Genomic DNA, 12391 nt, shown 5'->3' on the forward strand with positions numbered 1-12391 from the left:
ATTAATAAGGTACTTTATTTGTCACATACACGTAGCGAAATTCATTCTCTGCATTTAACCCATCCCTCAAGGGAGCAGTGGGCAGCCAATGACAGCACCCAGGGACCAACTCCAGATCTGAGCCAGTGCCTTGATCAAGGGCACTGACTGGATAACCTAGTACATGTTTTTGATGGTGGGGGAAACCAGAGCACCCGGAGGAAACCCACGCAAACATGGGGAGAACATGCAAACTCCACACAGAAAGGCCCCAGAACGACCTGGATTCGAACACAGAACCTTCTTGCTGTGAGGCCACAGTGCTAACCACTGTGCCACCGTGCTTTTTTTGGGGCCAATCATACACCTCGCTGTTTTTTAAGCCAAAAACTTTCAAAAATTAACAATAATTTGGTGGCCCCCTGCAGTAACTCTGAGGACCCCCTCTTGAGGACCTCTGGGCTAAAGTCCCCCTATACCCCCGTTTAACCAACTTGTAACTAGAACGCGAGCAAGGTCAGTCGCCTACATATCCCAGAATTCTGAGCAACCGTGTATTTGGACTGAACCTGTTGTGCTGCTCTCTTTCAGCACCGGGACTGCCCAGCGAGTTTTACAATGCAGCCCTTTCAGTCTTTATTCTTTTTCTTCAAATTAATTACATGTTTGGCTGAATCTACGTGGTTTACGGAGAAGAAAACAGTAACGTGAAATGGAGATCACTCGAAACAGACCGTCCTTGTATGGAGAAATCGGTAAGTAGCTTACAATTGGTGACCAGGAGTAGCTAGCTAACCCAAGACAACTAAGTTAGCTAACGCTAAGCGAATGACATGGAGCTGGTAGCTGCAATGACTAACTTTAGCTTTCATTAGCTTTAGCTAATTTCATTGTGGCTAGCTTTCAGGTGTATAGCTAGCTAGGTCAACGTTAGCTAGCATGCTTAAAGTGGTTAACAGCAACAGTAAGATACTATACTATCTTATACTACTATACTGCACTATAATACAACATTGATTGTATTATTTGACTGATTGTGTGCCCCTTTCTATCCAGTTAATGTAGATGATCATAAACTGGTAAAGCTCTCAAACTTGAGTGTGTATTACTTTTATTACAGGATGAAGACCAAAATATATAATTTTTGGTTTTATCAGGAATTGTAAGGAAAGCTCACTCACTGTGGATATTCTTCTCTACTTTGTACTTGAGGCTAAATGAAAAAAGAAGAATATTTCAGCTGCCTTTTGAATGGTTGGAATGACAAAATAAACTTCAGTTTTGTTGATCATGTGTCTACTTCACTCAGACACCCAGACAATGTAAACCTTATGAATAGAAAGGCTCAGTATTGTTTGGCTTCTCTATTTGCAGCTCATGGTCTTGGATTCTGGACAGGCCGATCAGCAGTGCATGAGGCTGCTGCACAGGGCAGGGCCCTTCAGCTACAGCAGCTGATTGAGGGAGGTGCAGCAGTTAACATCGTGGCAGTCGACTCCATAACCCCCCTGCATGAGGCGTGTATACAGGGACAGACCCAATGCGTCAGATTGCTGCTGGATGCTGGTGCACAGGTTAGATGGTGTTAGTGATGTTGATGGCTTTTTCATCAGTGCATGATTGACTTTGTTTTTGACTTTATTATGGCTGTGTCCCCTCCAGGTTGATGCTCGTAATATAGATGGCAGCACTCCGCTGTGTGATGCCTGTGCAGCCGGTAGCCTTGAATGTGTCAAGCTGTTGCTGGAGTACGGAGCAACAGTTAATCCTCAGCTGTTTACCTTCTCCCCACTTCACGAGGCTTGCATGGGAGGTGTGTCTTGTTAATACACTTGTTACATCGCACAAGAATGTACAGTATGTATGTTGAGTCATGTATCTGTCCGTTAGGTTTGTCTTTGTTTCATCAGTCTTGCAGTGCCAGACCTGATTCCAATACGAACGTTGGTACCATGTCAATGCATGTGAAAAGTGGGGGAACTAATTATCTTTCTGGTAAAAATGAATAAATGAATCATCTAGGCAGGCCTTAACTACACTAAGTTCCTCAGTGTTCTTTCAAAATAGTGCTGGGAGCACATTTTGCTCATGGCTTGTTTCATTTACAGTATGTAGTAACCAAGTAGAAAACATTTGAAAAAGTCTCCTTTTAATAGGAAATTTCTCCCAGAGGCATGGAGATGGACGATGAGACAGGAAGGGAGAGCAGAACAGGGGAAATAGAATGCAGTACCAGAGCTATGGACTTTTGATTCTAATTAAAATCCTTTCAAGATGTAGCAATGAAACAGACACCCAATCACAGAATTACCTGTAAGACTATGGGACAAAAGTGTACTGCCTATGCTAAGGCACTGGAACACACTCTGATGATTGCATTATTGATTTAAAAACTAAAGTGACAAGTAAGGAGAAAGCTTTTAAGTGAAACGCAAGCCAAAATCCATTCATGCTGAACAACAGCTTCCTCACTGTGTAAAGGATGAAACTACATAAAATTCATAGCAACCTTTTAAAGCCTGCACAAAATGATTGTCTAAAATGTACTTTTATGTGACTGCCTGCCTTGGGATTTATTATCCCAGCCGTGCTTGGAAAGTCACTATACTGCAGCATTTCATTTGGTTCTAAGCGGATGTACGTTTTTCTGTCTCTCACAATAGGGAATTCCGATTGTGTTCAGCTTATGATTAATCAAGGCGCTTTCATGGAGGCCCATGACTGCCATTATGGGACACCGCTTCACGTAGCCTGTGCAAGGCAACATTTTGACTGTGCAAAAGTTCTCCTCATTGCAGGTGAGTTTGTCCCCTGCACACCAGAGCTAGGTAAAATTAAGTTTCACAATATTTTGGGGTCAGAACCTGGATTTAGATTATACACCATTTTAATGTGATATTTTGGTTGTGACTATCTGTGCTTTTATATATAATTTTATTCACCATGTGAAACTATTGATATCACTGTAAGAAGGTTTGTTTTTGTAAGGATTTATTTTTTTAAATCACCTTTATATAATGTTGATTGAGATTATTTAAATAATGGTAATTATATCTATTTTAAAGTATTATGTTTGTAGATAGGTAACTGTGCACGTTGCCTATAGTGTGTGTAGAGCGAACTGCTAAATCTATTACTTTATAATGTGATTATTACAGTATGGCATTTATAATGAGTATATAAACCCCAATGGCACAAACAGGAGAAGTACTTCTCTCTCTCATACAGTATTACATGTCTTTCTTTCCCAAAGGGGCAAATGTGAATGCTGCCAAGATACATGAGACGGCCCTTCATCATGCAGCCAAATCAAAAAGCATTGACCTGATTGATCTACTCGTGGAGTTTGGGGGGAACGTGTACGCCAGAGATAACCTGAACAAAAAACCCATCCACTACACGAGTCCAGGATCTCCCCCTTATCTCTGCCTTGAGTTCTATGAGAGTAAGTTTGTTTATTTAAAGTGTGCATCCTGTCACTGCTAGTATATACATAATATAAGAGTAGATACAATGTAATCTCTGTTATTTTCTCTTTCGTAGATACCCCCCTCAGTCTACAGCAGATCAGCAGAGTGGCTGTGAGAGGGGCGCTCGGCACAAGAGCATCTGAAGTTGTTTTCAAACTGGGCTTGCCCAAACGCATCATAAGTTTTCTTTCTTACATGCCACCTCCAGTTATCGAAATTTAAGCACCAATGGGAAGCTTAACAGTATACTAATATTTATGCATTAAAATGTCTAAAAAATATTATTTTATAAATGTATATTTTAAGTTGCGTACTTAAATTATCCAAAATGTTTCTAACAATGTTCAAACCTAGAGGAATCTGTCATTTTAATCAATGACACTGATCATGTCTTTTGGTCGCCTGTCAATGGCGTTAAATAACCTTTGACCCTCTAATTGCTCTAACTTCTGTCAAAACACGGGAAACACCAGATGATATATTCAAGAGTAATTCTATATCATACAATGTCAAAGGATTGTACTCAGTAACAGTAATACAGCATTCTTTTGCTACAAAGCATAATTTTTATATTCACTACATGCCGTTTTGCAACACAGTAATACAGTAAAGACCTAATTTATTAATATATTTCAATATTGATCCAGCTTACTACAGCGTGCTACATTGACAAGTTGCTAATGCTTGGTGGCTAAACCGTACCATAACGTTATAAGGTTACAACAACGTTGAACTCGCTCATATAGTTATTTTTAGTATGATTGTTTTTAGTGTGGTTAACAGTGCTAGGCTTACCCATGAATAAAGTAGCCACGTAACATTAGCTGTATGGGTAGTTGACTAATCTAATGCTAAGTTAGCCAGAGGAGACACTGACATGAAATATATTGTGATATTGTGGTTTTAGTGGCTGTCTAATGTTCGCTTGCTTGCTTGCTGACAGTAAGCTACCACCACAAATAGAATCTAAGTAATTATGTGGGAAACACTGCAGCTATGCCATGAATAAACGTAATGTGAATAAAACAATAGATTAAAAACGTCTATGAACAGATACATTTTCATCAGCAATGGTGGTTAACAATGAAGACAACAACTCCCATGATCCCACGCAACTTCACCAAGTCATTAAAAGCCGTGTTTACATCAATGGTTTTGATTGAGCTGCAGGAAAATTACATATCGTTTAAGATGCAGCTCTTATAAAGTTAAATCTAGACTAGTTATGTCTGATGGCTCTGTGGATCTCTCTCCTAAAAGTCATACAGGTACAGGTTGTTCAAAGTTGCAGAAGTGCAGCACAGATGAAATTTCTTGATACTGCCAAACTAGTAGGGTACAGAGAGATTTCATAACTTAAATAATCAGACTGTTTACCCAAGCAAATTAGACAGCTTATCAAGAGGTTCTGTCAGCAAACAACTACCTGCTTACAAATCCAGCAAACACAAGAACAACAGGAGCATCCCACTAGAGCCATGTTTAAGGCTACCAAATTAATGTTTAGTCCAGTATTTACTTGCATTTAAATAATTAGTTTGCAAGAAAAATGGCTGCCTCTAGTGATTTAAGAAGGATGAAACTCAACCATAAATGACTTCTATGCACACCCTTAATTAGTATCATTTGTGTGTAAGTGTGTCCTCATCAGACCTCCTCTCAGGACGTTCTGAGCAGACTGTCCATCAACACAGACTCTCCTGTTAGCTCTTTGCACTTGTTAAAGCAACACATTTTTATCATTTTTATTACTACACATCTGATGATCCCACCTTCACCCTGAGCATAGGCCAAATCAGCCAAACCCATGTAATATTTAATTGAAACCAGAGAAAACCTGAAGGAGTTTGATTACTAGGATTATATCACTGTATGTATTTGTATGTAATTATTTATTTTTATTGTAAATTTGTAAATTATACAGATGGTTCTACCTCTATTAAATTTGTGTAAATAAATAGACATAAAGTACTATTTTTAAAAGAATTCTTCAGTGTTGTCTTCTGTTGTAACTGAACTACAAGCATCAAAATTCAAAATTTGTTATTTTTAGGGCCTGAGCGGCGAGGGCCCTATTGAAACTGAAGGAATTATTATTCCTTCGTCCGGCAAATTAATCGCCTTTTTGAGGGCTTAACATACTCAAAAACTCTGGAGGAATGTCTGGAAAAGCAAGACTACCACCTATTATACTTTGTCAAGCAAATAAAATAGATAAGATAAACATCATATGACGTTTGGGAGCTTTTGAACTTAAATGCGATACCTACCAGATGGACCCATGGATCTGAGAAATTCTGTTCAATAAAGGGCAATATTTTGACAATTACATTAATAATTTAAACGTGAGTTTACATTGCCAAGTAATCAGTCACTCAAAATACATTTTAAATAGTGGGAAGATGGTTTGTAAATCAGTGTGACAGTGGAGCTGATGTCCAATCTCTCTCTCTCTCTCTCTCTCTCTCTCTCTCTCTCTCTCTCTCTCTCTAACTAATCAAGACAGATAGCCACCCACCTAGAGCCAGGTTGCGTGCGTGCGCCCCATGTACAGAAACTCAGTCCTTGCCGTAGCGATTGCGCGTTAGATTCCAACCTATGGCCCTTTGCTACAGGTCATTCCACCTCTCTCTCCCCCTTTCCTGTCTTCAGCTGTCCTGAGCCTAAAATTCTCAAATAATTATCTTTACAAAAAGAAAGCCACTGTCACACCAAATGCATGCTTTTGGGGGAATTGTTGGGCCTGTAAATTATAGAGTGTGATCGCCATTAATTCGACAGGACAGCTAGGTGAGAGAGAGGGGGAAGATATGCATGAATTCATCACCAGTCAGATTCGAACCCTGGATCTCTGCATCGAGGCATAAACCTCTCCGTATATGTGCACCTGCTCTACTCACTGAGCCAACCCGGCCACAACTTCTGTTATGATTTGACACTATACATAAATTTGAACTGAATTGACCTTGTCAAGGTAATCACAAGACCGACACCCAGTGCAAATATCATGGAAGTCTGTTAAAGAGGAACCTACTGAAGATTAGATGAGAACAGTCTGCACAACATTTTCCACACCCTGAAATGAAAATGAGATGCACCCACACACGGATAATCAATGCATTCATTCAGTCTGACTTGCACAAAAAAACATGTCTGAACTTGCACACCTGCTACAGAGCCTGACAGGTATCACAGTGTTTTAACAAGTAATATGCAATCTCAAAGATATATGGTATTTGTTTTTGTGATAAACCTTTTATTAGCACCTTCAGACATACAAAACAAATTCCACAATGTGTGACAGGTAATATCAGATGGTTCACAGAACAGAGAAACACAAATTGAACAGAAGAAAAACCCTCTCCCACCCCCCACCCTCTGCGGTCTCGAGGAAAACAAAACAAACAGAAACCACACCTTGCCTAATCACTCTCCTCTAATTCTTGTGGGGTTGAGGTCATTAAGTCTGATATTTGTGCTGCTGTGCTTTCCCATAAGCTGATAGCTGATGATTTGGCTTTGTTAATCCTTGCTGTAGACAGCTCAAGCATAACTATGTCTAGAAAATACGCCAACCACTGTTTTATACAAAGCGAGGGAGGGGGGAGCCAGCGTTGAGCTATCATTTTCTTGGTTGCAGTTGAGCCGGCTAGCCAAATTTTCCTCTGTCTCCCAAGCAGGTGTAATTTAGAGTCATCATTAAGTAACAAAACAATCGGGTCAGTAGGAATTCGACATCCTATCACATCAGATTTTATTGATGTTGTTGTAATTCCATAACTAATGCACCTGTTCACACTCCCAGACCATGTGCAGGAAAGTTCCAGTTTGTTCAGGTTGACAGAAAGTACTGTACAATAGGGAGTGGGAATGACTTTAGAGACGTATCTCTTCTGAGGAGTCCAATATGTCCTATGACATATGTCGAAGTGGATATATGGGGATTTGGGTTCTTGGAACAGTGAAAAATGTTGTCCCAAACTGTCTCACAATTAATTGCGTTCCCTTCAGGGCTCAGCTCTCACTCCCATTTCTTTACTATTGGGAGTTCTCCTATGGATACTTGCATCAGTTTAGCATAAATCTTGGACACTAATCCTCTCACAGGAAGATCAACAAACCATTTAATGACTGGATGCACCTCAAGACTTTCCCATGGCACTCCATAACATTTTAGGGCAGATCTTAAGCGAAGATGAAAGTAGAAGGATGTTCTGGGGACCTCACAGCTAGCTCTCAGGTCTTCAAAACTCAACATACCTTTCTCATTGAATAGCTGGTCTCTTATTGGTGTAGTGTAGTTGCTCCTCCACCTATTTAAAGTTGGCCAATGTGTTGGTGATAATGGGGCCATAGGTTAGCATAAACCTTTTTGGACACACACCTGCAAAGGCAAGATCTTGCAGTCTAAGGTCCCTATTTTAACGATCTGAAACGCAAGTGTGAAACGCAAAACGCAAGTAGCTTTGTGGGCGGATCTCGGGCACTGTTGCTATTATACCGGCGGGATAAATGACTCTTGCGCCCGACGCAAATCTTAAATGGGTTGGTCTGAAGTAGCTAGGTGTGGTTTGGGCGTAACGTGAAAATAACCAATTAGAGCGTCATCTCACATTCCCTTTAAGAGCAGGCGTATTGTTCCGCGTGCTGACGGCGGATGCTATACCGGATTGTCACGGAGTCATCCGAGAATGCCCGGCTTGGTAATAAATCTTCGTTCGGTTGCGCGATGTTGCTGTGGCCTCGGGGGTCGCGGTCTCCTCAAGTCTGGAAGGGATTGCTGCAGCCATGCAGCGTGGGCCTCCAAACGCACCACCTGCACCTGTTGTGCCCCTTCCTCCTCCCCAACTCCATCTCCGTCCACCCGCTCCACCAGGGATGGCGCGCTGCTCGCGCATTGCCACTCCCAGACCAGATTCCGCCGGAGTGTCAACCCACCGTAGTTCAACATCACGTCTCCTTAAGTCCTCTAATATTTCCTCATTTATGTCATCAACACATCCATGATTCATGGAAATGTGTAAAACACAACAAGCCACAAAGAATGCTGCGACTTTTTGAGGATTGTACTGTAAAAGGCCTCATGATCTATCCAAACACATGAAGCGCATTTTCAGTAATATTTTTCTTTGTAATTATGTATGGTTTTCAAAAATGTGAACTGCTGTAGATGAGAGAAGTGTATGCGCGTTGTGCACACGCTACATTATGGCCAAGCATTCGTCTCTAAAATAGCATCTGAATAACGCGCTACTGACTTTAGACTAGCGCCACTGACTTTAGACCAGGTTTTTCCTGGTCAGTGGCGGAATTGTTTTCTGAAAGGGCAAAATAGCACCACGTAACGTTTGCGCCGGAACACGCCTCCTCTTTTCGCTGAACCGCCCCCGGGAGCGCAAATACATTCCCTAATTTACCGACGTGCGTCTGTGGAGGGAAAAGTCCGCTGTGCGTCGGGTGCAAAATAGGAATGATACATGCGTCGGTGTACAAAGGCAATTGCGCTGAGCGCAAGATAGGGCCCTTAGACTTCCAGTGAGGTTTTGCTCTATTTCTCTCCATGGAACTGTAGACTGTAGAGTCCACACTTTGAGGGCCTGTAGCTGAAAGGCTCTGTGATACATTTAAGGTTGGGGAGGGCCAGGCCTCCCGTGTTTGTGGTATGTTGCAGGGTAGAGTATTTTAGCCTAGGTTGTTTATTGTTCCAAATATACTGCCGAATTAAAGTATCAAGTTTCTTCCAGAAATGTATTGGTGGGGGTAAGGGGATCATTGTACTTAAGAAATTCACATGGGGAACTATGTTCATTTTAACAACAGCAATCCTGGACCATAGTGATGCCAGCAGCGCAGACCAATTGGCCAGATCCCTTTTGAACATTACTTAATATAGTTTCATAGTTGTCCTGGACAATTCGCTGTAGCGATGTGTGTATGATGATGCCCAAATATGTAATTTTGCTTTGGGTTTGTATTGTAACACTGATGTCACATGCCTGTTGTTCAATAAAAGATTAGATTTATTCCAGTTAATTTTATAGCCGGAGATTGAGCCAAATTCATTGAAGATCTTTTTTCTATTTTTGGAATAGAGTCCTCAAGATCAGAGATTAACAACAAAATATCATCTGCAAATAATGATATTGAGCTGCTATTGGATTAAATCTGGACATTACAGATTTTATTTTGCCTTATTTAAGCCTTTTATGGCTTGGGCTAACGGTTCAAGAGAGATTGCAAACAGCATGGGGGAAAGCAGGCATCCCTGTTGCGAGCCCCGCTCAATGGGAAATGGCTGAGAATGCAAGCCATTGGGTGAGACTATGGGCATGGGATTCGCATATAAAGTACGCACCATGTCAATGAATTTGGCCCCCAAACCAAGCCTCTCCATTACTTGCCACAAGTAGTTCCACTCTAGGCGGTCAAATGCCTTTTCCGCATCCACTGATAAAACTGCTGCCGTTGTTGGAAGTTTTTTGGCTTCTATTACATGAAATAGTCTGCGTACATTGTCTGCAGCATGACGCTTTGGTATAAAACCTGATTGGTTGGGGTGAACTAGCTTCTCGATAAAGCGCTCTAGGTGGAGTGCCAAGACTTTGGAATAAAGTTTAATATCAGTCCCGATTAGGCTGATGGGCCTGAAATTTTAGCAATCCATAAGATCCTTGCCCTTTTGGGTATAACGTAAATTAGCGCAGTGTTGGTTTGTTGGTGAAAAGTTCCCATCTCTATTGCTGAGATTAAAGCTTGTAAAATGGTAGGTCCTAATATGTCAAAGTACGGTAGAAGAAGTTCTGATGGAATTCCATCCAAACCTGGCGTCTTCCCTTTTTTAACTGTTTTTAATGCTGATTTAAGTTCCTCTAATGTTATAGGTTCTTTTAGGAACTCCTGGCACTGTGTCGGATCTGGGTTGCAGGAGGACTCATACAACTTTGAATAGAAGGATTGAAAAGTGGCGCTGATATCTTGGATTAGTTGAGATACCTCGGTCTGTGCGAATGCTGTTGATAGTAGCTCTGGATTCACTTTGTTTTAATTTCAGAGCAAGCAATTTGCTTGGTTTACAGCCATTAAAATAATAATTTTGCCTCACTCTGTGCATTATGAATTCAACTCTCCTTCTTAGCAGATCATTTAGCTCTGTTCGACTTGTGACTAAAAGAGTACGTGTAGATTCAGTCTTAAGAGACTGCTCTGAAGATTTACAATGTTTTTCCAACTCCGCAATCCTTGCCTCTCTTTTCCTCTTCAAGTTGACCGCTAAGGAAGATGTGAAGTATTCATTGATATAAACTCAGTCAGTTTGTCTCTAAATTCTCCATCAAAAGCTGTGTTCTGGAGAAGGGAATTATTAAATTGCTACCTCCTAGATCTTTCTCCTAACATAATCATAATGGTTTGTGGTTATCAGCACATTGTGATCAGACAGAATTGCTGGTTCTATTGCTATCGTGTGGAACATTGCCTTAAGCTCACTGGAGCACAAAATATAATCAATGCGGGAGTGGGTGAGGTGACGTGTGGAAAAGAAGGTGTAATCCTTGCTAGTAGGGTTGTGCATCCTCCATCTATCTGTAAGATGGTGGGAATTCCACAACTGCTCTAAACATGTTTGATGTATGTTTTTGGGCCTTTGTATGATTGACCCCTGATCTATCCTGATTTAAATCTAGTACTGCATTCATGTTTCCCCCTATAATTAGTGAATATTCATTGAGAGAAAGCAATTCATTGGTTAGGCGTGGAAAAAAACTTTCATCATATGTAGACGGTGCATATACCGAAACGGAGGCTATTTTCCTACTCCTTATCATGGTACATACAGTTTATAAGATATCCTGCCTGATAGATCTTTACTACTTATGTCTACGGTGAGTGCGCATTTCCATGACAGCAACACAATGGAGCCCTTGATTTTGGTGTCGTCATTAGATGAGGCAGCAACCTTGTAGTATTTATTTTGTAGACCATTTACATCTCTTTTACATAAATGTGACTCTTGTATAAGTGCCACGTCTATGTTCTTCCTTCATAAATAGTCCAGGAATTTAACTCGTATGATCGGCCCGTTTATCCCCCTGATGTTAACTGAAAGGATTTAAAGTTCAGCCATCTTCAAAATTTACACGCATACATGTCCCACGTACCCTACCGGAATTCATGGATACATTTGTAGCAAAGGGTGATCTGTTAGATCTGAGCAAAGTGTGGTAAAAACATAAACGCCACATCAAACGCAGCTCGTGTAAACTCTAACCCACGACAGGTACGTTGAAACAGGTCTGGTGAACTTCTTATGTTAAACATGAACGGTGTTACAAAAACCCTAGAACTAGGTCTCAACCAGCTATCAAATTCTGAAATACTAAAATAAACACACCAACCTGGTTGGAGTAGCAAATTATAAGCAGAACAGTCATCATTTATCATGTTCTTTCAGTCTGGTTAAATGTTAACAAACATAGATTATAAACTGGACAGTCATCGTTTATCATGTTCTTTCAGTCTGGTTAAATGTTCCTTTAAAGCTTGGCTCCAAACTCAATGTCCTTGAGGTAAACTTAGCATGGTAGCCCAGATACCGCTAGTCCACAGCTGCTGGGTCCGCCAGCCTCGGCCCTGCCGCCGGCTCCAGCACCAGACAGTCCCCCCTCTGGCTCCGTCGTCGGCAACAGGCCCCGGTACGTTGTCCTCCATATCCAACTCCCGACAGAAAACGTCTGCATCTGTGGCTGTAGTGAAGGCGAACTCTCTCCCTCCGTGGGTCACTCTCAGGGTGGCCGGGTAGATAAGTAGGTCTGGGGTGCCCCTAGCATGTAGCTTGTGTTGTGCTCTTTCAAGCTCACGATGCCGCTGGACCGTGAATACTCCGCAGTCAGGTTGCATCGGATCACGTACCGTAATTCTCTGCATCTCAAGCTCTGCCCTGATGT

At 41.4% G+C, this 12391-nt stretch overlaps 1 protein-coding gene across 1 annotated transcript; it reads left to right on the forward strand.

Moving 5' to 3' along the window:
- Window positions 1-396: 396 nt before the first annotated feature.
- On the forward strand, window positions 397-5407 carry asb13b (ankyrin repeat and SOCS box containing 13b). Its single transcript, XM_039809725.1, has 6 exons — window positions 397-734; window positions 1354-1553; window positions 1642-1792; window positions 2643-2777; window positions 3233-3424; window positions 3523-5407. Exons 1-6 carry the CDS (start codon window positions 692-694, stop codon window positions 3669-3671), a joined length of 870 nt encoding a protein of 289 aa, XP_039665659.1. The 5' UTR covers window positions 397-691; the 3' UTR covers window positions 3672-5407.
- Window positions 5408-12391: the final 6984 nt, after the last annotated feature.

Source organism: Perca fluviatilis, chromosome 8 (assembly GCF_010015445.1).
Source record: "Perca fluviatilis chromosome 8, GENO_Pfluv_1.0, whole genome shotgun sequence".
NCBI lineage: Eukaryota > Metazoa > Chordata > Actinopteri > Perciformes > Percidae > Perca > Perca fluviatilis.